The 25,223-nt window shown below is 38.8% G+C and overlaps 1 protein-coding gene across 3 annotated transcripts in view; it reads left to right on the top strand.

The window, feature by feature from the left end:
* LOC143279954 (uncharacterized) overlaps positions 1 to 22,810 on the top strand; it is a 56,303-nt gene extending 33,493 nt beyond the window's left edge. For 2 of the 3 annotated variants that reach the window (XM_076584326.1, XM_076584327.1), the window contains exons 27-29: positions 597 to 690; positions 4,053 to 4,208; positions 13,310 to 22,810. In XM_076584326.1, the coding sequence (XP_076440441.1) occupies positions 597 to 690; positions 4,053 to 4,208; positions 13,310 to 15,060 (2,001 nt within the window). In that variant the 3' untranslated portion in view covers positions 15,061 to 22,810. The remainder of the gene's footprint in view (positions 1 to 596; positions 691 to 4,052; positions 4,209 to 13,309) is intronic. The other variant, XM_076584328.1, reaches the window with a different exon arrangement.
* Positions 22,811 to 25,223: the final 2,413 nt, after the last annotated feature.

Below are 25,223 nucleotides of genomic sequence, written 5' to 3' on the forward strand. Positions count from 1 at the left end.
TTCAGTTCTTTGTATTTGTTTATGTGCGCTTGTGTGTGTGCATTTACAAAAAAAAAAAAAAAAAGCAAAAAAAAAGCTTCATGGATGTGATTATTGAAAGTTTGCTTTTGTGGATATATGTGCGGATATGTTATATTGTTCATTTGGAATAGTGGACTATGTTTTATTCATTCCCACTTTGTTGATGGCTGTACATATACTTAAAAACAAATTACATGAATATATATAGACTGCAGAATGTGGAAGTAACAGAGCTGGACAAAAAATTACAAAGTGTAAACTGATCTGAATTTTCGTGGATCAACTTTACTTGAAGCATTGGTTTCAGGACCAGTGTCCATTTGAACTGAATAGTTTTAAATATGTTGTATGAAATCTTTACTTTTTTTTTATATATACAGGTCTGTATCAAAATCATTTAGAATTTTTGTTTTATAACTTTGAGGTTGTTTTTATATACAAAAATCTTTGTCTTGTCTTTGTTAAAATGTGAGTTTTATACAGGGTGCAAGATTCGCTTTTGTGCCATGAAGTTTGAGAGGAAGGGAAAGGGTCACTGTTTGTTCCATCTTGTTCTTTTGTTACTGTTCTTTCAGCCGTCAGCCACGGATTTTTCACTGCCTGGCAGTGCTAGTCTTGACAAATACGATAACGTATTTGTCAGCAGTCCCGGCGGTACTGTGGTCGATGGTAAACTTCTTCTCTGTCACTGCGTTTTGCCTACACTTGCATGTCATACTTTTATTTTATTTTATTGTATTTTATTCTTTTGTCTGCACCAAATTCTTGAAACCTTTCACATCCATCACTACTGTATGCATGGCATGTATTATTCACTGCTGTATAACTCAGAGAGTATGTGGAAGGTGGGTTAAACTTTCTGAACTCGACGTTGTTGGGTTTTTTCTTTGCCACGTCACATGCATAGACGCACATTTTCTCTGATAAGCTTTCAGATTGAAAATTGAATTGGAGAGGAATTCAGTGAAATGATGTTTTAAGCTGTTGGGATGAACCTTTGCAGATCAGCAGGTAAGTGGTCTTGCCGTTGACATCAACATAGTTTTAGGTCTTTGCATGCTTGGTTTTGATAAACAAAAATAAAAACAAACAAAAGATAAGATCTATCAGTAACAATAAATCACGGAGAGCAGACATGTCATGCTAAGTGAATCATATGGTGCCATGGATCAAAAAAATTCTTTTTTTCTGTTTGTTGTTGCAATTTATGAATAGATTTGCACCTCATACCAAACTGTTTCATTTTTTTTTTCTTCTCTTTTTTAGATATAGAAAACAAACATGAAATATGGATTAGTTTGCAGCATGACATTCACTTAAACATAATTTTAGGAAGAACATTTTCTATTAGTTTGCAGCATAACATTCATGCCGTGCTTCTGTATGAAACTCCTGTTCTTTAGGTGTTGTTTTACAAGTGGTGCTGAATATCCCTGCTACTAAGTTAACACTAATCTGTTGGAAACTGGTTCAGTTCAGTCCTCTTTATTTCACCTTGTTTTGAGTATTAATTTGCTGATGCCACTGCTGTGGGGCAGCCAAACAAAGAAAGAATTCGGTGCTTTTATTCGCGTCAGTGGTGTTTCAGTTTGGTTAAACATTGATAAGCTCTTCAGGCTTTAGGACTCAGTTATTGTTCATTTTGCCTGGATGTTTGTGTGTGTGTTTTTGTGTGTCTGTGTGTGAGAAAGAGAGCTCACACAGCTGATAGGATATTCTTAGTTTTTATTGGAAAAAAAAAAAATTCCTCCTTTATAAAATTCATGGAACAAAATTCTTAAGGTCATTCAACTGAAGGTGCCTGATAAAGTTTTAAATTGATTATTATTTAAAAGAAATTGTTTTTGCATGATGAGATGGGGTATATCTTTCTGTGGTCCTGATGTGTATTGCCTCCTGTTCAGTTATTTATATATCTTATTTTGGTTGTTCTTTTTTCCCCTTTTTTCTTGGTTGTCATATTTGTTATAACATTCAAAATTTACATTCTCAAAATCTGTGTGGATCATGTTTTAAGGAGGTAGCCATTGGCTGTATGAAAGGGCATAGCATTTAGCTGTCTGTCCAGTCTTTTTGGCCGAATCTTTGAGGCAACCTCTTAACATAGTTTGAAACACTGCTTAGTGTTCAGTGATTTAATGTTTTACACAAATGTAGGATGACTAAAGGCTGGACCTGTATGTTGGGTTTATGCAAAGCTCAGGTAGCTGCTTCCTTTTTTTTCCCTTTACAGCAGATGTGGTGGAGATGGAAGGAGAAAAAAGTGAATTTATTGAACAAAGTAAGAATTTATTGAACAAAGCGGTTGGTCAGGCCCTTTCCATAGAGATTGTTAAGTAAAACAGAGTTGTCATCACAGAAATGTTAAACTGGGGTGTACAGTGTGTTCTGCACATTTTATTGGTAAACGTATGGTTGGTTTCACCTGTTCGTGTTACTCTTTTTCTTGTCAATGTGCTGGATCATTTTTCTAAATTTTCCTGTGATTTCTTTGAACAATCTTGGTCGGAGGAGTAGGGACTGATATTTCCTGCGTTTGTGAAACTTGGTTGCTGTGATTTGTGTTCTTTTTCTTTGTTTTGTTTTTACATGTGACATGCCTCATTCCGTTTTTTTTTAGCTGTCCCATTTCTTTGTTTTCTTTTTGGTTCTTTGTTTCTCATTTTTTTTCTTTTCCCTTTGTCTTTTGTTTTGTTTGTCTCTGATGGTATCCTGAACAAATGGCCTCAGTATTTCCCTGATCTGATCAATAAGTGATTTAGTTCATGCCAAATCAGATCCGAATTACTTAGCAGCTGTAATTCATGTGATAGGTTAGCGGAGTGGGGACAACATGAAAAATCATTTCAAAGAGTCATGATGTGTAGTGTTTGATTTCTGAATTGTCTAAGAATTTCTTTCTTTGGCAACATTGAATCTTGATTGGTGATTAGAGCACCATTAGGAGAATGGAGACAGATCCCACATGCAGATGGTTATGAGCATGCTGAAATTAAAAAAAAAAACCAATCCAATGACCAGGTAGTAAATTATTTTGCTATACATTCTGTTGGAAAAGAAATGGAAATGGGAGGAATTGAATAAGTTCATCAGTTTAAAAAAAAGAAAAAAAAGAAAAAAAAAAAAAAAAGAAAAAAAAAATCTGTTGATCAACCTAGATTTACCTTTGTACATTGATCATGAATTTGAGGTATTTTATATATATATGTGTATTCTTTTTTTAAAATGCTTTGTGTTCCTTGTTTATTAATAGCTAGTGCTGAGTGCACAGAATTAATGTCACTCCTTAGTTGTATGAAACTAGTTGAGTAAAGAAGACAGTAGAAGACAGATTTTTTGTGTTGTTGAACAACCTTTAACCGCATTTCTGCTTTCATGTATTGAGTGTGATTGGAATCATGACATTTAACCAGTGCCTGACCATTCGCTTCTTGTTATGTGTGTGTAATGGAAAGCATGAATAAATCACGTAATTACCAGCAGTGATTTTTATGGGAATGCAATGAACTTTTTTTTGTGTGTGTGAAGCATTTTATTCTTGTTACTATTTTGTGTATCTTGTGCATTGAGTTGTAAAGCATGCAGTATTTTACATCTGCTAAAGTATGATGTTAACAAATACTGATAACAGTTTGAGCATGATTAAAGCTAAATGCATTGCATAACAGTTCTGTTGATTTGAAAGCTTGCTTACTAGTTTTGAAGTATAATATTTTGATGGCATCTTGTACAGGTCCATTATGGAAATGCTGTAAATATGAATGTTGCTTTTGAAACTTGGAACCACTCATTTATTGACAAGGGAAATGTAAGAGTGTAATGATAAGGGAAATGTAAGTAAGTGTGATGGTTGGAAGTGAAGATGGCTAAGGACTGCTTCCCCCCTGCTTTGGCATTTGGTCTGATTTGAGGTTGGACATGTTGCAATGTCGGGTGATGGGATTCTAACTCAACGCCAGCTGATCAGGTGGTGGGAATTTTAACCCAACCTCTGCTCACGGGAATCCTGAGTGCTGAGCTCTCCATTTCAGGGCAGCCACTGAGCATGAACTCAGATGGTAGCAGTCTGTCCACCCTGGATGATGAAGATGATGTTGATGATCTCGGAGATGTGATGTTGCCTGACCAGTCTTCGGCACCCGACTCACAATCCCACACCCCCTTCCTCACACCCCACTGCATGGCAGGTACAGTGCAGGCTTTGTAGCTGGGTGGCTCTGTTTGCAGGGCAGTGGTTAATGGTTTTGTGCTGGTTGCAGGGTGGTCATGTGTTTGTGACTCTTTTTTGTCTTGTTTTTCCAGACACTTGTTTATGCACTTCAGACATTTGAAGCGGCACATTTGTTACACAGTTTGTTAATTTAGTACAGTGTAGAAATGATGATGTTTAAATGCCATCTCTTTACCTGGTACTCTTCTACCCCATTGTCATCTTTTCCAGGCTTTTTAGTCCTTGGTCAGTCAGTAGTTTGTCAACTGGTTTCCACACAATGACTGTAGGGTGATTGATCACACAAGCTGCTCATGCAGATGTTTGTGTTGATGCATTACCCACAGTGGTACTTGCATTACACTTTCTGCTGACTGACCTCTACATTGATGACATTCCTATGACATTAACTTGACCTGCTCCCTATTGGGAAAAGGGCATTGTCATACTTCTTACAGCCATAAGTGCATTTTCATTTTACACTTCAACATTATTATGTACATATACTTATTATCAGCACACTTCTCACAGTGACACAGACCTTGACACATTCCTCACACAGCCACTTACATTGGTGTGTACCCCATCGAAGAATGCTGTCACTGATAATCCCATGTCAGTAAGGCTTGCACTGACACATTCATCTAGCAAGTTTTACATGACCACACAAAGAATGAGGCTGAGCCCACTTGCTACAGTGACATGCACCACTCACCACAGTAGCCAACTCTTGAGGTAGTACATTGCAAGGGGTTGGGCTGGTCCAAGGGAGACACGGATAGGCTCAGCCATCTGTTGCTGTTAACCAGGGGGACAGTTCTACAGTGAAGGTGGATTTCTGTTGTTACTGCATTGTTGGCAAGGGCATAGATGCTTAGGTGTTGATGGAATTGAGGAGATAGATGGGACTTTTTGGCGGTCTTGAAATATGAACTGGCCTTGAATTTTTCCAGAACTTTACTGAAAGTATGCACAGGATGGCAGGTGTATTACCGCATGCATTTTGACAGTTTTAAGTTTTTGCACACACTCTCTCTATGTACTCACTTCCTGTCTTTGCATATGCTGTCTCTTTTTCACTCAGTTCCTGTCTTGCTGTCCCTGCTCAAACTGTTTCTTGCTGTGTGTTTTGTGCACGTGTGTTGGCAAATGTATGTGGATATAGTATTTTTTGGGCTACAAGGTAACGGAGTTAAAGTAGCATGAGGCACTGAACCCATTCTACCCTTGGGTGTTTACAGCTTTGGCAGCCTTCCCTGCCTGGTTGGTTTTGGCTGATCTCCATGAATGGAAGGGGTGCTTCACTTCAACTGCAATATCTCAAACAAAAATCACAAGAATGTTCTCTGCATGTATAAAGTAATTGCACGTGGTTGTGGAATGGTTTGAGTGCTGGATTCTCACCCAGTTTCCTGAATTTGATCCATGGTGCGCCTGTCGAGTTAAGGTTGGAGATTTTTCTGATCTCCCAGGTCAACATATGTGCAGACCAGCTAGTGCCTGAACCCCCTTCACATTAGAGATCATGTTATCCATGTCAGCGTTCAGTGGGTTATGGAAATAAGAATGTACCCAGCATGCACATCCCCGAAAACTGAGCATGGCTGCCTATAAGGTTGGGTACTAAATAGTCATACTTAAAAGTATCATCTTCATCATCAAGATCAGGAATTGCATTTATTCCAAATGCCTTGTAGCCTGAAAAATATGATACACTATTTTAGAGTTGCAGTGTGAAATGTTTACATGTTCAGCACCCAGTGGTACAACTCAAAAGAAGCCACGTTTCAGAATTTCCAACAACATTTACCTCACAGAGAAGACAAATTCCTATTAATTTTTTTTTTTTTTATTGGAAAAGACATACACACTTGAGGGATAGACAAGTGAATAAAGTGGCGCTATAATGATTTATGAATGTTGTAGCCATTGGGTTTTAATTGAGATGAAGGTAGTGCCAGCATTCTATACATTCTGCGAATTGGTATGAACTTTGTAATATTTCTTGGCTTGGCAGATATATTTCTTTAAAAAAAAATTTTTTTTATTAAGACATATGTGTATAGAATGGTAGATTTTCCAAAACGTCAGACTTGATTTAACGAACAAGTGCAGTCACACATAATTTCACTCCAGAACAGCTTATTGCTTATTCAATGAATTTGATGGTTAAAAAAAAGAAGAAAAAAAGGATGAGACAATAACTTCTCCACCACTGGTGATGCTCTAACATCAGGTTAAAGATTAAAGGTCCCATAGCCTTTTACAGCCATCGGAGCAGTGAATTCATCTCCGCTGTGTCAAAGGCTCGGCATAGGAAGGCATGTTCCAATCATTTCCATTTACAGTTTAAACCTTCCCCAGCCAAAGTCAGGTACCCATTTACACTTGGGTGGAGTGAGGAAAATTGGAATAAAGTGCCTTTCCCAAGGGCACAACACCATGCTGAAACAGCCTGGAACCTTGATCAGTGGCGAACATTGGATCAGAAGTCCAGGGCCTAATTCTTCACTGACACCTCCTTCAACACAGCATTGCCATAACATATATGATAGCCAGTTGTGTCCTACAATGACCATTAGAACAGCAGAGGAGGCAACTGCTGTCCCAACTATCTGGGCTAGAATTTGATTATATTGGAGAGTGTCTTGCCCAAGTTACATCCCTACTCGCTCTGCCAAGAGGGTTTTAGGACAGTTGACGTCAGGATTGTTCCCAGACCAACTAGTCCCCAAGGCTGCAGCACTAAGAGCCAGTGCAAAGTCGGTTTGGGGACAACATTGTCTTTCTGAGAGGCAGTGTTGTTGGAAATTATGACTGTCAGATAAATACCTGTTGATGTGTAATGGCTTGGACTCTTGCTAATCTTTGATCACTGAAGTTGTATGTGCAAGCTAGCGTGTGTTTTCTTTCATGTATGTTGAAGCAGTTGCAGGTATTTTGTATGCTTCATTTGCACAGTGTTTTCCAGAATATTGTGAATGCCTTGTCATATAGAAGAACATTGCATGTTTGTTTTTTTGTATATTTATTTTTCTTCTTCATATTTTTCTTCTTTTTTTTTTTTCTTTTTTTTTTTACAGTTTATTTTAGTTTGTGTTAATGGTAAATTTCCTTCAGAAAGTTTCTGCATTATGCTAGGGACATTGAAGTTGGCAGCATAGATAGCGTGCGAGCTGTGTGAATTACATGTATGCTGTGCATTTCATCTTTGCGCAGTTTGTTGTGGACTGCTAGTGCATTGTTCAGTAGGTAGAGAATGGTAAATGACGAATGCTGCATTTTGCTTCCCCACAGAGGAAACAGGTGGTCCATGGGATGTGCGTGTAGTTTGGACAGAAGAGTTCTAAAAGTAGCTGCACGCACATTGCTGTGTGGTTAGCACCAGTGTGTAAGTGACCATCGGGGACTCGACCTTCGCTGTAGTTTGACTGTAGACTGTAGCGTTTGACACCTTGCCGTGCTTGTGTGTACACTCACTCGGCCTTAAAGCCTTTCTGCACATGGGTGTAATGTTTGCAACGTAAACTCTGCCCATTATAGGTGGAGATAGAAGAAATATGTGATGATCAGAGTTTTGAAACCAACTTTCTTTTCTTCATGTTAAAAGATGAAAGAGCTGTAGACTTGAAAAAAAGAAAGAAAGAAATATCCACAAATTGATAATTTACTTAGAATGCAGGAATGGGGCTTTATTATCGTTATCATCATTATCATCATCATCATCATCTTATCATCATCATTACAAAGGAAAAGGATAACACCAGAGGGAAATCGGGGAATGGTTGGTAGCAGAGAGTGAAAGAAACCTTCAGAAGAGATGAGGTTGGGTGAAGGGTGAGATGGGTGGGTGGTAGTGAAAGAAAAACAAAAAGATTTTGGGGGTGGCATTTTTTAAAGAAAGGCTTTAAGATTTCCAGCACTTTGCTCACACATCAGCCCCCTCAACCTTCTCTCCCCTCCTCCTTCCCACCTGAAACATTCCCCCCCCCCCCTTTTTAGCACTTTAAATCAGAGCATGTTTTATACACCCGTCTTCACATCCTCCTGTAATGCTGCAGCATCAGTTGCGACATGTTACCATATACCATCAGATTTATGTATGCTTATAATGCTGCAGTAATAACTGTATGTTACCACATTTACAGTTTATACTACACATACATATCTGTGTTGCTTTCGTACAAGGTCGGTGAAGCCACTGATAATATTTTGGTTTCATAATGACTAATATTGCCAGGCATTTAGAAATATCTTTTTTCTCCTCCTAAAGTGCAAATATAGCTTACCCAAGAATACCAATTATTCACTGCTTATTTTGCATTTTTAGTTTATTTTGTTTGATTATTAATGAAAAAAGGTAACCATAAGAGAGTGGCTTACAATAACCAGCTCACAGTAATCTCTGTGTTTGTGTGTGTGTGTGTGTGTGTGTGCATGTTTTGCACATACACACATGCACATATGTTTCTAATTGTATTGCTTATGAATATTATATATGAGAATGATCAGGGTCTCATTGGCTTTAGAAACAACAAACAAACAACAAACAAAAACAGAAAAGATTAAAAAAAAAAAAAAAAAAAAAAAAAAAAGCCTGTCCATGCCTTTTACTTCCTGTGGTGATGTGTATATTTGCAACACATAATCCACATTTGATTTCTTAGCTGTAAGTGGATAATCCATGAACACATTGTCACATTAATTAAGTTCAAGCCATCTCTTTTATTCAGCACAGAGGATAATAGACATTTGTGAAGCTAATGGGGGAAAAAAAGTGACTGCTGGATCTTGTGAATTTAAAAAAAGAAAAGAAAAAAAGGTTTAAGATTGTTAAGATCAAAGTGTACTTAAGATGATGAGGAGACAACGTTTTGAGTTGTAGATTTTATCTAGTGCATGGAAGTGTTGGCAGGCAACAATAGTCTGTTGGAGGTGAGTTCAAGCTGATGACCAGATGATTAATCAAGGTTCATTTTTTCAGTTAGACTGACCTCAGTCTGTTGCCTGCCACATTTACCTGCACTTGAAAGTCTGTGACTAGAAACATTGTTCCCTTATTTTTAACCACATTTGATCTTGCACCATTTATTATTATCAGTGAAGCTGTTTTCTGTTCTTTTCTGTCTGTTGGGGGTTTGTATATTTGACAGGGTTTGGAAGGGGAACACAACAAGACCGGTCTCTTTTGTGTTCAGTAAATGAAATAGAGGAAAAGATAGCTTTTGTGGCAATGAAGAAAATAGATATGGTAGGTGTGCCTGGTTTTTACTTTCACTTGTTCCTATTCCACACCTAACCTTGGCCTTTAGATTTCAGTGTTAACTAAACCAGCAGTGAAGAGATTGATGTTCCATTGATAATGTTGCTAATCATGCTTTTCAGTTTGGGTTAACCTTTTTTTCTTCTTTTTTTTAAACATATTTTTTGTTAATTATTATAACAATTTTGTGTTTAGTTTTAACTTGCAGTTAAATTGATATGTCTGGAGGGTGGTTTTTAATTTTAATTTTAATTTTATTTTTGTGTGTATAACAGTAGTTAATAGGTCTTCCCCCCCCCCCATTTACCTGTTAACACTGTATGTATGTGTGTGTGTGCATGTGCGTGTGTGTGTGTGTGTGTGTGTGCTCGTGTTGGTGTCATGTGTGTTTACAAAGGCATTGGTCATGTTTGTGTCCCTTGGGCCTTTGTCAGATTTATCTGTGAGGATGTGCCATGTCTGATGACACTGTGTTGATTGATATCTTGCAGCAAAATGAAAGTACTGATGTATGCTGCTTTCCTGGAGGGCCTAGATTCTTAATAAGTGCCTTAAACAACATTGAATATATTTTTGCTTTATCACTGCCCCTCTTACAGTTTGTTTGATGCACCTTTTCTTTTGGACTCTAGTGAAATTTGATCACTTTTAGTTTCAGGTGGCAGCAGCATGAATGATCAGTTTTTGTTCAGTCATTATATCCTGTCATAATTGTCTTTTTCTCATCCTTGTCTCTTTCTTTTTGTTTCTCTTGTCACTCTCTCTCTTTCTGTGTTTCTGTCTTCCCTGAAAAGTGACACTCTCTCTTCCTCCGTTTCTGTCTCCCCCGAAAAGAGACCCCCCCCCCCCATGTCCCCTGAAAAGACACGCACACACACAGCACACACACACACACACACACACACACTTTCTCTTTCTCTCTGTCTGTCTGTCTCTGTCTCCCCCATCTCTGACTTGCCTGTAAGACCTACTGTGTTCTGTTTTCAGCTCTGAAGTTCCCTAACTTTCCCTATTGACAGTTGGCTGGTGAGCACCGTAACATGGAGCATGTGCAGAGTCGTTTTGGATGACTGCTTACAACTTGTTTGGGGGGCAGGCATTTTTCTGGCTGGTTCCGTTCTCTTTGTGGTTTTGTTTCTTTGGTTTTGTGTACATCCCACAGTTCGCTCGGTCTGAACGTAGAGGCAGGCAGTGAATGTGATGTATCTATGTGCTAGTCATTGATTTTGTACATCCCTACCCCATCCCCAGTGTTGGTTCAGTTTCTAGCAGGTATGTTGAGTGCTTTGTACTCTTGTTTTCATTTTTTCGAGATAATGGTGTAGTTGTTTTTTTGGTCTTGTCTCCCTTTCAAAAGCAGTTGAATGTTTTCATTTGTATGGCCGATATTTACCCAGGTATTTGGTGTTTAATCTTGGGGTGTATAGAATTTTCTTGAAAGGAATTGAATGAAGAAGGAAGAGCGTCTTAAACTGGTTTTGGAACAGGTTTTGTCTTCTGTTTTCTTTTAAAGTTAATTTTGTCGTCTAACATTGACTTGATTGCTTAATCATATTTCAAGGATAGATATTATTACAGTTATTGTTAGTATTGATTACATTAAAGACAAATGAAGAATAACATGTGAAAGGAAAGTGATGGTGTATTTTGTATATTTCTCTTTGGGTTTGGGTTTTGCACATGTTTGATTTTGGATGGCATGGTAGAGAAAATGTTTATGTTGGTTCTCCCTGATTATGGAATGAATGTTTCCTGCATGCACCCTGTACGTGTTTCTTTCTTTAAAATATTGATCTGTGTTGGAATGATGTTTTGATGAAATTGCAGCTGTGTTTGTCTGGATATGGGTCATGTATGTGCATTTGTGTGTATCTTGGTGATCCTTTGAACAGCCATTTCCTCTGTTGAACTGTCTCCAAAAGACAGAGCAGAAGAAACATTTATTCTGTCAGATATGGCTTGGTTCTTTCTTCTTTTTTTTTTAAAGATATTTTCATTAGTGAGGCTCGTCAGATGAACAACAGTGGTAATGTGTCTCACACCTAGGCACTGGTCAGTATCACTGAACGGTGGTTTGATTTTGACAACCATACATCATTTCTGTACTTATAAGAGGCTGCAGATTTTCCTTTGATAGTCACAAGGTTCTTTTCTCATAGGAGGAGAAGTAAAGCTGAGGCTTTAATTAAAGCATATACTTATTAGCCATGTGAGAAGCTTGTTTAGTGATGAGAGTATTCCAAATTGACTGTAATTCCACAGATTGAGGAAATTTCGTACCCCTGTGTAAACTTTGAGCATGCTAAGATTGCAGATGCAATCTACCCCACATGTTTCAGTCACAAACACGCATGACTTTGTTGGAACAAGGGATATTACAGGTGGTTTTATAAATGGTTGAGATGGGTTGTTGTTTTTTTTAATGTAATTTAGTTTTCCCACGTTCTGCTTTTTAAAGAATCACCGGTGCATGAATTATATGTATCTGACACGCAATGTATGTATAATTTCATTTGGATTTATTTTTGTATTATTGTGTTTTCAGCAGCCATTGCATGTCCAGAACGTAACTCTGTGGTACCCGATGGGTGTATTACTTTGTGTATTAGTTAGATTTTGCTACATTTTATACTTGGATTGTGAAGTTTGTGTCACAGTTGACTAGATAATTGCACACACAACTTTGTTAGAAATACCAGAAGAAAATGCAGCAGCAAACTTCACTCAGTCTGAACCAGTTATTGTGTCTGGAAACTCACATAACAGTTAAGATGGTTGATTTTATATATTTCAAAAACCAAGGAAGAAATAAGAAGAAACAGAATTACAGAATCTGCAGTACAAATGTCTGTACAAATATTGTGATTTCTTTATTATTATTATTATTATTTTTATTTATTTTTTTTTTTTAAATCCCAAATTGATTATGATTTTGAAATGAAACATTTTTTCTCATCAAAATGATATTTGATTGAAAAAGGTAAGAAATGCACTTAAGATGTAAATCATAGTTGATGTGGAATTAAAACAGGATTTTAAATAATTAAATGATTTTTTTAGAGCAGAATGAATGTTGATATATCAGCAATTTAAGAACAGTCAGATTTCATCATTAATGTTTATCATTTTAAAATCAAAGAGACATTCAGTATTCATTTCCTGGAATTGATTGTACAATATATAAATGTGCTGAAAGTGACATGCTGAAATTAGTGTTTCTCTCCTCCCCTCTTTCTTAAGCAATTATTTTCATTGTGAGTAATTTGTCAGATGTGACAAAATGTTTACGGATAAAGCATATGTTTACACTGCTGTGAACCACCCCCTGCACATACACACATTCACACTCACACACACACGCACACACACACGCACACACACACATGCACACATGCATGCACGCACATAGAGGTAGCATGTGCACACATGCTTCTAACCCACCATTCCGCACCCCATGCACAACTTCAATAAGTTTAATAACGTGGGTGATAACAGTGAATCATAACAAGACATACAGTTTGATGACATGGATTTATGAATGTGTTGGACAAAATAGAAGTCTGTGTTGACAAGGCAGCATGCAGTGTATTGAAGATACGGATGGTATTATGATGGACAGAATTGAAGTCTGTGTCGACTAGGCAGTATGCAGTTTGTTGATGACATGGATGGTATGATTGTGTTAGACAGAATCCCAGTCTGTGTTAAGGCAGCGTGCAGTTTGGTATGATTATGTTGGACAGAATTGAAGTCTGTATTGATAAAGCAGTATGCTTTTTTGATGATGACATGAATGGTATGATTATGTCTGACAGAATCCCAGTCTGTGGTAAGGACTGGTGCAGCTGGCAAGGCAGGAGGAGGCAGCAGCAACTTGAGGACTGGCTACCCCCCCACAGCCCCCCTGGCTGACATGGACCCTGCCCCGGACACCACCCTGCCCTCCTCCATCACCGCTGTGGTGGACTCCTCCACTTGGCCAGGCCCGGTGGGTCGGGGGTCGGCCAGCCTCCCGGCCAGCCCCACCATCAAGCCCCTGCATACCTCTTCCTCCTCAGCTGGCTCCGTCATGTCGGACGGTCGCCTCAGCCCCACGAAGTCCCCCGACAACCGTGCCGACCGCTTCAAGGTGGAGCAGAGGAAGCTGCTGTCGGCCATCAAGTCCGACCCCAAGCTGGGAATCGCTGTGGATCAGAGCCCCACACCCTCCACCACCTCCGACCCTCGTCAGAGCACCTCATCCAGAGAGGGGGAAGGGGCGCCGGGGAATGACGGAGATCTTGAGGGAGACAGGTTGGAGGATGTGAAAGTGGAATCAGCGCCAGTGTTCGTGACTGGGAATGAGGAGGTGCACCCACCTTCTCTCCTCCAGACTGTTGTTGCTGTTGAAAGTCTTCCTCCTCCCGCAGCATCTGTCTCTGTCTTGGATCAGCGGGCACTGGGACAGTCCAAAACAGTGAGTGGAGAAAGCCTGTCCGAAGTGTTTGTCACGGAAAAGAAGGAAGACACAGGGGTGGTGGTGCTGACACAGAAGACTGGTAGCGCTGCTGTGACTGTGGAGAAGACAGAGGCAAAGAGCAGGAAGATAGAGCGCAGCAGTTCTGGCAGTAAGCTGTTGGGCAACACAGACACCGCGCCAGGCCGCTCGGGGATACGACTGGGGATGGGGGGGTCTTCCCCACGGCTGGACTCCTCCTCCTCCTCCAGTGCCCCCCGTGCCAGCCCCATGGGAGTGGGGGTAAAGTACTCGGCCACCAGCAAGACGCGTCCGTCCACGGTCAGCATTGGTCAGCGCCGCAGCAACATTACAGGGCTGAGCAGTCCTACCACGGCCTTGCCCACCGCTCGTGGCACCACCAGCAGCCCCACAGGCCCCTCCTCCTCTCGCTCTGCCCTGTCCCGTTACCCCTCTTCTTCCACCACTCCCCCGTCTTCCACTTCCCCCCGGCGACCCACCACCACCTCTCTGCCGCCCTCTTCCACAGCACTGTCTCGTTCCTCTGCCCCAGGTGTGGGGCGTCGCACGATGGGTTACTCCAGCAGCCCTGACTCCTCCCCACGAGCGCCCTCCTCCTCCACCAGTTCCGATTCCTCCCCAGCCTCTCTAGGTGCCGGGGCACGAGCTCGCCGAACGTCTGGAGAGAAGAGCCCCAGGGAAAGTGGGGCATTGTCACGAGGAGCCAGTGGCAATGGATCTGTTGGTAAATCCAGCACGGGGGGGAGAAGTGGACTGAGCAGTGCCAGGAACACAGCTGGGAACGGTGGTAAGAGTTTATCTAGTGCGAGCAGGTCAGGAACGAATGGTGCCTCCAAGGGGTGTTCAGCAATGTCGGCGACAAGCACGGCAGTGGTAGGGACAGGTAAAATGGGCACCTCTCTATCTTGTGTAGCAAGTAGCCTGACCACAAAAACAGTCACCAGCATTACCAGTGACAGTGGAATGGCCACTTCCTCTGCCTCTGGCCAATTCCATGAAAAAGGTCAAGACCAAAAACCTGCCGATCCCAGCAGCTTCTCATCTGGTGCCAAAGATCTCAGTTCTGACCGCACGCCACGCTTCGTGTAGCAGTGTGAACATGGTGGTGTGCTGTTGCCATAGATGTATGGCATTCTGTGTTGGAAGGGGATCATATCTGCATTGTGTAATAAACCCGCTGTACTCAGATTGGGTGTTGAGATGCAGGGAAAGTTGCTCTGTTTTTTGGTGAAGATTGTGATGGATCTTGTAACTGAGAGGAGAAATGGTGTACTGGGGCAGTATGTTTTGATGACACTGCTGCTTAACAGTTTAGTCAGTCATATATGCGTGCTGAAAGTGTGAGTGAAAAGTGTGCGTTTGTGATCAGTTGAATTTTAAAACTGGTTAAATATGACAGAAAGTGTAAGGAATGTCGCTCATTTGCTTTGAATAGATAGATAGAGGTGCTTTGTAAATTTACATCAGGAAAGAGACTTTGCCTTATTTCTTACATGTTAAGGATGCAAAGTCCGCTTTCAGTTGCATGACATGAGTTATGACAGCATGTGTTTCAGTTAGATAGTCCGTAATTACCCATTGGACATGATCCTGGTATTTGTCATTTTTAATGTGATTTTTACTTTTGGTGGTCCATATGTAGTAGTTGAAAGAAGAAAATCACATTGGAATGCATGACAGCATCCCCAAAGTTTTAGATTTTGTGGTGCAAGAAATTTTGTCTCTCAGTAATTATCCATGTCTTTTGTCATTTAATAATGTTTTAAATAAAAATCATAATATAAGGCTTGATATCCATACTCCTTTCCACATTCTTAGTACTTAATATATGATTTTATCTATTAAAGGTTTACAATTTTCCCTCTGTTCAAGTGTAATTGTTCCTGTAATAAGTTCTTCAAGTGGAAACTTTACACACAAAAGTGCAAACTTTACACACAAGCACACACATATTGGTATGGTGACAGATGTTAATTCCACAAGCTCAAAAGCAATGAGCATTTGTGAGGTTGTCATCAACTGTTACTTTTGCTGTCTGTAAAAGTTTGTGAATTGTTTAGGTCTGTGATTCCCGATCCCTATTAACAAACATTGTGTCATTTTACAAGGAAGAAATTTCTGTTTGAAGAATGTTCAGAGAATATAAAACAAATTAAAGCTATCCACTTTTTCATACGCTTGTTCAAAGTTCTACTTTTGCAGTGACTTAAAGCTGTATGCATGCATGCACTGTTTGCTTGATCAGTTTTTGATATATTTTGTTTTTTGAAAAGGATGCTTTATGTGTGGTTGATCAGCATGGAAACATTGTGCAATGAAAGAGTGAAGCATTATTAGACAATATGTATTATTACCTCCCCCCCCCCCCACTAAAATACCATTCTGCATGATTTTTTTCAATTGTAACTCAGTTTGGAAAAGCAGGTATTAGATTAAAACATTTATTTGACGTTCTAGCTGACCCTTTTAGCTAGAACTTATATGCATCAGACAGCTGAATTCAGGCAGACTTGCACTGACTTTGACGTTCCACATCCCAGTTGGCTATAGTTGTTTTATGTAATATGTACATTTGTTGATCAATACATCCATTCTGCTATTACTTTGTATCCTGGGATGGCATAAAATGTATACTCTAACTATATTAGTCATTTTGGTATGCATATATACATATATGGCAGTAGGATGTCTAGTCATTTGTCTCGTCATTCAGATTATCAGATTATCGGTCTGCTAGTATATTGTGAATTCCTGAATGTTTCTGCCAAATTCCCCCATATCCATAAAAGGTAGACATTTCTACTTCATTGACCGGGCATACCTCTCATGTGTAATGCATTGTGAGCATGAATGTTCACGTTTACAAATATCAGTTCATTTTGGGAGTTCTAACTGTTGTAGTGTTTTTTTGTTTTTTTGTTTTTACAAATATCAATTCATTTTGAGAGTTCTTACTGTTGTAGTTGTCAGTTTATATTGTGCATGTTGTCCTCAGATGTAATCATGTTGATGAAGGTGAATAACAGTACTGTTGTTGTATGTGGCTCTCTTGGAACAGCATGGGGTCACTGGTACATGATGACATCTTATTTCTAAAGTTTTTGTTCTAACATATTTTAATAGTTAAACAACAAGTGATATACAGTTGGTCATATTTGACAGAAGTAGCTATATAGTTACGATATCACTGATTGTATCTGATAGAAGTAGTTTTACAATAAGATCACATGCAGTTTCTTTCTGTTCCTCTCTTCCTTCTGATATTTATCTCCTTTTTAAGACCAGAACAGGGGCTGTTGCTGAAGTGTGAAAGACGATGATTGTATATTGATTGATCAGTGCTAAATCCCAAACCTCATGATCAGAGGGCCATACATCTGCTCTGCTTGCTTGTGTTCACTGAAACAGTTGTAGATTAAAGTAACTTGGGTAAAGCATGGAGATGTCCCAGTCCATGCATTTGAGAGAGCAAAGCACAAAGAGCCTTGTTTCTTTGATACTACTGTGTGAACTGCAGTATATCCCATTTTGCTGGTTCTCTTGTTGGAGCAAATGATTCATCACACTTCAAGTGGAGAATGTCCATTAAAAAGAAAAGAAAAAAAAGTGTAGGTAAACGAGACTTAAATGATGATAAGTATCTGTTTCAAACCATAAGGACTGTACCCCCCCCCCCCCCCCCCCCCCCAAAAAAAAAACCCAAAAAAAACAGGACTCAGTTTTTATAAGAACTATCCAACATTTCAAATCATAGGTTTGTCTTCAGGAACTGTGGGGACTTAAGTTAAAAAAAAAAAAAAATTTTAGAATATGTTTTTGTCCATTTGTAATATTTATAGACTGAGCAGTCATCTTTTATTTTATGATGGTACGTACTGATGACACTGGCTGACAACAGTCAGGTGAAGGGATAAGCAAGGGACAGAGTCAGTGTATTCTGCTTCCCGGATGCTTTGTATCCATGGTAACCTGGAGTTGGCTGCAGAAATAAACTGAACTCTTTTCTGTGTAAAGATGTTTTTGGTGTCACATAGTATACAGTTGAAGTCAAATGCAAATTGGCACTTGGAATGCATCAGTTTGATACGGTGAGTGTGTTCAACAAAACAGGAAATACTTCCCTTTTTTGTGTCCTATCCTGTACCAAGTCAAATAGATAACATTTGTAAGCCTGATTTATATTGAAGTTGGACATGGGAAATATATAAAATGAAAGGGAGAGCATAATACAGACTCTTCTTGTTAGTAAACAGCATGTATTTGTGAAGCCAACTCCAACATGAGATTATCCATCACATGCTATCAGTGGTACATCTGTGAGAAGGGAAGAACTTATTGCCTCCCTCTTCCAGGCCCCCCCTCCCCCTTCCCCTATCCTGTCAGGACCACTGTTAAAGTGCCTTCATTTACATATCTGTTGCTCAGATTTCAGGTCATTTCTTATTCTGTAATTTTGTTTGAATCATATCTTCAACACGCAGCAAATCTTGAAATTGTGTTATTAATCATTAAAGCAGTCTCCTTTTTTCTTTGAAAAAAAAAAAAAAAAGCTGCTGTCAGCTTTATGTCAGCAACTTTTGTTGTTTGTTTATTTTGTTCTCTTTTCCGTCCTATGGTTGAAACAAGTGGAAAAACAAGCAAAACAGAATCACCTTCATCACCTACTGCTGAACAACCAGGTGGAAGGTAGTGCTGAAATCAACCAGTATTTCCATGAAATTCCTTCCCCATTTTTTTTTTCTTTTATGCCTTGTAAGGTTTGCATGCTCCAGCTTCACTTGCTTATACATCTAATTCTATTCTGGGAAACAAGAAGCTATACAGTATACTGCTATAGAACCACAGAGAATAGGGTGTTTGGAAATGGGCAATCATACTGTAGATCTGAATGCTCTGGTCTTCATGGTCCTTTTTTTCCCGCTTATGGAAATGTTACGCTACAAGTGTTTCGGTTTTCGTACTTGTAAGTTTGTGTTGTTTCCTTACTCCATTTGTCGTACATTTGTGAAAGGAATCTTATCAGTGAAAAGGGTTGTTGATTTATATACAGCATTGATTCAGTCTTGGTTCATGTGATTGCTGCAACAGCCAGCATTGAAACATTAGTCATGATTGTTCAGATTTACTTTGTTTGTCATTGATGTCAGGAGAGTTTTGTAGTAAAAAAAAATGTTTACAGTATAGTAAAAAAAAAAAAAAAATGTTGAGTGCTAGAAAGCATAAAGGTATTTGAACTTTTTTTTTTGAAAATTTACTGTTTGTGAAAAACAATCATCAGTCAAATGCATGGAGCCTAACATTTTTCAGTACAGCTTCAGCTTTTTATTCCAGCTGATGTACAGTGACATATGTGTGTGCAGGAAATGTAATGTACAGTTGTTGTCTCTGAGGAGGAAGTACCTCATGGAGTGAAGCTTTTATGTCCTGACTTGCCAGTTAAAGAAAGAGAAGAGACAACCAAAGTTATATCTCTGTGCTGCTTTAACGTGAAGATTCATTGGTTATATTCTAGCAATGCTGATCCAAAGGATATTTTATCACATATGTGCTCACCACTCTTGCGCACATACTGATACACACACACACACACACACACACACAGACACACACACACACACACACACTGGGCAGTCACCAACATCATCATGTCCTGTGTTTCATAAACTTTTATCAGTCTTCCACTTTATCATTATGGAATTTATCATTTTGATAAACGTGTGTCAGTATTCTAACTTGAATAGCATTAAAAATCCAGTACATCTTCAGTTTGTTTGCCCCAGATATATAATACTTCGTAAAAAAATATATACCACTTATTTATAACCATTTCCCACATTTAAAAAAAAAAGAAAAGAAAAAAAGTTGCTATGTAAAAACCTGAGTGGGAAGTTAGTCTTCAAGGTTGCAGTGTATATTTTGTGCATCTTAAGAATTAAGATGCAACACTTTCAGTATCTGTGTTCTCATCTTGTGTTGCCCATACCATGTGAAATTTCGCTTCTGTCTGTATGGGCCAGACAGGCCAGCCTGAAAAGACTGAATTGAAATTATTGTTACTGTTGTTACATACACATGCTGTCATGATGGTTGTGCCTTCAGCCTTTTAGGTTTCATGGCAATAATCTCGGTTCTGTTCTGTTCACATACAGACTTGCTCACGCTCATATACTGACTTACAAATGATTTGGCATACTTTCTGTGGTTGTGGGAAGGAAAAAAAAAAAAGACATTGACATTATTGGTGAAAGTTAAGTTGTGATAGATCTGTCAAAGAATCCAATAATTTTTACAAAGCTTAGAACAATTGATTGATATGCTTGTCAGTTTTGATGTTGATACAATGACAAATAATTAGGACACTGCTGACAAAGGAAGAAAATGGATTGCATTGAACAAAGATTGCTTGGTCTGTGATTTCCTCTCTCTCAGTTTACCTGTGGGTTGGTCTGTCCGTCTTTCACCACTGTTGTCAGCGTGAACATTTATCTGGTTCCTCTCCCTTGGCTATCACTCATGTGCACACACATACACAACAGCAATAGCAAGTTTTTGCGTATGTTTGATTTATCTTGTTTGGTTCAGGAAAAAAAATTGCTTGTTTATTTCATCCCTGTACATAGTCAGGAAATATATTTACTGGTCAGTATGTGTACTTCTGTCTGTATACATGTTTGAGCACACCTCTCGATGTGTTTGCGCTCTGGTTGGCCAGATCTTCTGTGCTGTAAAGTGCTTAGGTAGATATATACTGTTGTTTCAGCTTCAGTTTTGAGCAAATCTGAAATGGTGGAGTCAGAAGAGAAGGTGGATATGTTGATATAAGGAGCAAAACATTTAAGTGGGGAAGTGTTTTACTGTAATTTTGTCTTATTGTCTATAATCCTGTGGTAATCCCCATACAGGGCAACAATCCACATAGGGGGGTGCACTCTATAGGAGACAGATGTGTATGCATGACTGTTAAGCCCCCTGGTTCAGCCAAGGGAATCTGGTCCACACACAGCATCAGTCAAAAAAAGAAAAAAAGAAGAAAAAAAAGGGGGTTCTGTAAAGTCTGCTTGGTATCATTAGACAGTTCATTTGGGCGTTGGAGGTTTAAAAAAGATCAAAATGTATGTGTATGTGCTGTGATAAATATTTACTACTGTGAGCTGGAACGATTCTTTATAATGAAAAAAAAAAAAAAAAAAATCTGAACGATCTTGTTCATGTTAATTTGTTTTCTTTGTCATACACTTTGTGCAAAACTCATTTTTGTGTCTGTTTAAATCTGTATGTAAATATATATATATATTCTTGTTTCCTCTAGTTACCATGCATGGTAGTGAATTTGATAGATAATCAGTCATGATATGTGTCCACTGATATCGTGATAGTTGGGTTCATCGAAATGTGCATGCATGAGACGTGACAGGAGGAGGATAATGCGAATGAAGTTAGATGGATGAAAGACTTTAATTTGCCGCGGCAGGTAGCACACTTAACCTATGCAAGAGTTGAAAACAGTGAGGCATGCATACAAATGTGCAATATTTTGTGCTGTATTATTTCTCCTTGGTGTTTTTGTGATAATTCTGTCTTTTCCTGCATGGTCTGCTTCTATGATACAATCCAGTCATGTACGTGAAGAGAAGTGTGAAGTCTGAACATGTGTTGTGGTTATCTTGGTTTTGCCTGCTCTCACAGTTGATGAAGTGTGACTCACAAGCTCAGCTTTTCTTCAAGAGATTAAAAAAGGACAAATATTAAAATCAGATAAGTAAAACTGGCTGTGAGTATATTCAGAAATGTAAATTGAAAGATTGTTGTGAGGAAGGTTGTAACTCCGAGATAGCTTGATCTGTTTTGTTGTTTTGCAAAAGATTCAGCACTGTTATTTTTGCTATTGTTAAAAATATGTAGACATGAACCCATGGGATTTCATTGCTATCACAGTGAATCCACTAGGTTGAATGATACAAAAAGGAGATACTTGGGGCATGGATGAGCTTAGGACATGGCAAGCTTGTTTCAATTCCAAGAAATCACTTGCAGGAAATTTGCAAATTAAAACACAGCAGGAAGTAATCTGAGTTATTTTGGTTGTGAGTAATTTGTCACGTTACACACCAGCCTTCAGTTTATTTTGACATCACAGAATAGCAATGATAAAACAAAGTAAGAAAGAAAGTATGAACATGGGACTCTGAGTAGAAAAAAAACCCCAAAGTGTGAACAGACAACAAAGCCATGATAGGTTGCTTTGTCATTATTTTCTTCATTTCTCATGCCAAGCATGGTCTGTTCACAGGTGGTAACGATATCCATATCATGATGTGACCAGTGACTGAGTCTTGGTCTACGTGCTTGGAGATGTAGATCTATGTTTTTAGGTTGTGTCCATCTGGGTTTTTTTGTTTTTTTTCTTAGTCCTCGAAGCTGAGTCAAACGTATATGAAATCAGCCAGTGATTGATCTGTCATGTATATATATCTTTATTATGAGGAGGATTTTAATATAATAAGGTGACCTTTTACAAATTTGATTATTATTGTTTATTATTATTATTATTTGATAATTTTGCAATTTGTGATGACAACCATGTCACAGTGGAGTGAGGAGTGGGGGAGGGGGATAGAGGGCCTGTATGCTGCTGCTTGTTTTTATCAAAAAAAGAAAAATTAATCATGCTTTTGACATTACTCATTTCTTTTTTCTTCTTCTTCTTATAGATTTTTTTTTAACTTTGTGTTTTGTATATATATATATATCAATTTGTACACATACTCTTTTTATGTGTAAATGTATAAACACTTTGTATTAGGATGTACTGTTCTGTACGATTAAAACTATTCTTAAATGTGGTGTTTGCCTCTGTGTGTGTGTGTCTGTGTGTGTGTGTGTTTCTGACTTTTGTTCTTGGCATGGAATGGAAAAAGAAATTCCAGATACTGTGGTGAAGAAGAGAAATTTAAAGTGGCGTTTGGTGTGTACAGCCACAAGAACAAACCATGGGGCAGTACATTAAGGTTTGTGGTTTGTGTGATGGAACCTGTACTGTACATACTTCTCATCATCTGCAGCCAGTCACAACCAGGAACATGAACACAGTGTTGTGCATGCACATTTGAGTCCATGCATTAACAAAATTGTTTTGTATTATATTGCAAAGGCTTATAGAGGGTGATAGAGTGTGTGTGTGTGTGTGTGAAAATTCCATACATTCATGGCTGCAATTTCATGTGAAATTATTAAACCAAGGCAAATACTATATTGGTGCAGTCGATAGCTATCCAGGTATGTTTTCATTCAGATTTGTCAACAAGAGGATATAAAAATATGTTTGCAAAAGACACTGACCAGGATATGTTGAGGAGGAAACAAAAAGAAAAAAACTGAAACTCAACTGAAGGGAGATAACTTGAGCAATACTAAAGATATACAGTATGTGCTCTCCCTTGGTACATGAACGCTGAATGCCTGCCATCTTGAACGATTGGTTGATGAAACTTGGCCAAAGAAGTTTTAAAAGTGTATCTTTTACCTTTTACTTTTGTGGGGAATTAAACAGAAAGGAAAACGCTAGAGAATTGTTCAAAAATTCTCCATGCATGGAAGAAATTCCAAAATTTCATGTGAGGGTCTGGAAATAACTGGGGGTGGGGGAAATGTTTGCTGTCAAGGATAATTATGATTCCCCTCCCCCCGCCATGTCTGTCTATGATATTGTAGCTGTAATATGATGACATACCTTGCTCTGAAATTGGGAGGTAGGGAACAAAGCAGTTTTATAAGTTTTTCCCCCCACCCCCAACACAGAGAGGGAAGCAGAGTATGTAAATGAATGTTTGTTTAATTTCAAAGTAGTTTAGGTTTCTGATGAACATTTACTTTTAGATCTTAATTCAGAGAAATTTAGTTCAAACGCCATATTACTCATTTAATTGAAGTCAGCAGAAGAAAATTAGTAAATCTATAAATGCTACCACCCTCCCGCCCCAAACACCAATAAGAAATCCTCTGTGGAAACATTCACAAACTGGCCTGTTTAGAGTAAAATCAGTTTATTTTATGATCTCGGTTTATTTCCCTGAAAACATGTCATGCTACAAAACCTGTTATTCACCAACTTTCATGTATATGATTATGCATTTGCCGTGTTTGTGTTTGTGAGAGACTGCAAGCTGAGACGTCGGCTTTGCTCCATGATGAATTCATCAGAATTGTAGATGGGTTTCATGTCAGACATGGGAATGGCCAGTCTAAGGAACCCTATCCCTGTTTGGCGACATAAAGGTATCAATATTCCCCTGCACTCTCTGCCAGCAGATCTGTTGTATTGAGTAACTTGATTTATGTGCACTTAGTGTGTTGGTGTCTGCATTTGTCATGTTTATGGCTGTCTCATACAAGAGAGAGCAATGGTGAATCAGTGTTGATATTGAATTCACCAGATTTATTTGGTCTTTCAGAAAAATCAACAAGGTAGTGACAGTCTCTAACTCCAATCTGGAGCCCTGGCTCAACAACACAGCAGTTTGCGGCTTTTTTTCTTTCTTTTTTTTTTTACATTCAGGTTTATTCTTAACACCCACCTCTTTACTGGATACTAAATATGAGAGTGAATACCAGTGCATGGTTTTTAGAAAACATTGGAAAATGTTGAAATATTGAAAGGTAAAAAAAAAAAAAAAGGAAGAAAGAGACATGCATGTTCTCTTGTTGCTTTGCATGCCAGCTAGATGCCGATGCAATATCATGTTCATGTTCTTTATCAAAAAAAAAAAAAAAACAACAACAAAAAACATTTAGGGACCACAAAAAAAAGAAGAAAAACCACCCACCTCAGGTGGTATGGTTGACAGGTATATCCATTCTAGGAAGGGCGGGGGGGGGGAGGGATTGAAGGGAGGGGGGCACCATTCTGTCACTACACTGATGCCAGCCGGATGACGTTACGGTACGCTGCAAGAACACAAGTTGGGGCGTGTTACGTGTTTGTGATTCAAAGTCAACAACACAGCTTGACACTCAACCGGTTGAGCGAATCAGGCATCCAAGATTGTGTGTCCGAGAATGGGACAGTGTAAATAAATTATTACGCGAGATTAACTCCACCGAGAAGGTGGGAAATGTTATGGAGCAAAAAAACAACAACAAAAAACAAAAAAAAGAAAAATTGTATGTATGTCCGGGATAGATTCATAGTTTATGACCATCACTTTACTGATTAAATTGAAAGCAGAAGAGAAAAAGAGTTGTTCCACAAAAAA

Source organism: Babylonia areolata, chromosome 3, assembly GCF_041734735.1.
Source record: "Babylonia areolata isolate BAREFJ2019XMU chromosome 3, ASM4173473v1, whole genome shotgun sequence".
NCBI lineage: Eukaryota > Metazoa > Mollusca > Gastropoda > Neogastropoda > Buccinidae > Babylonia > Babylonia areolata.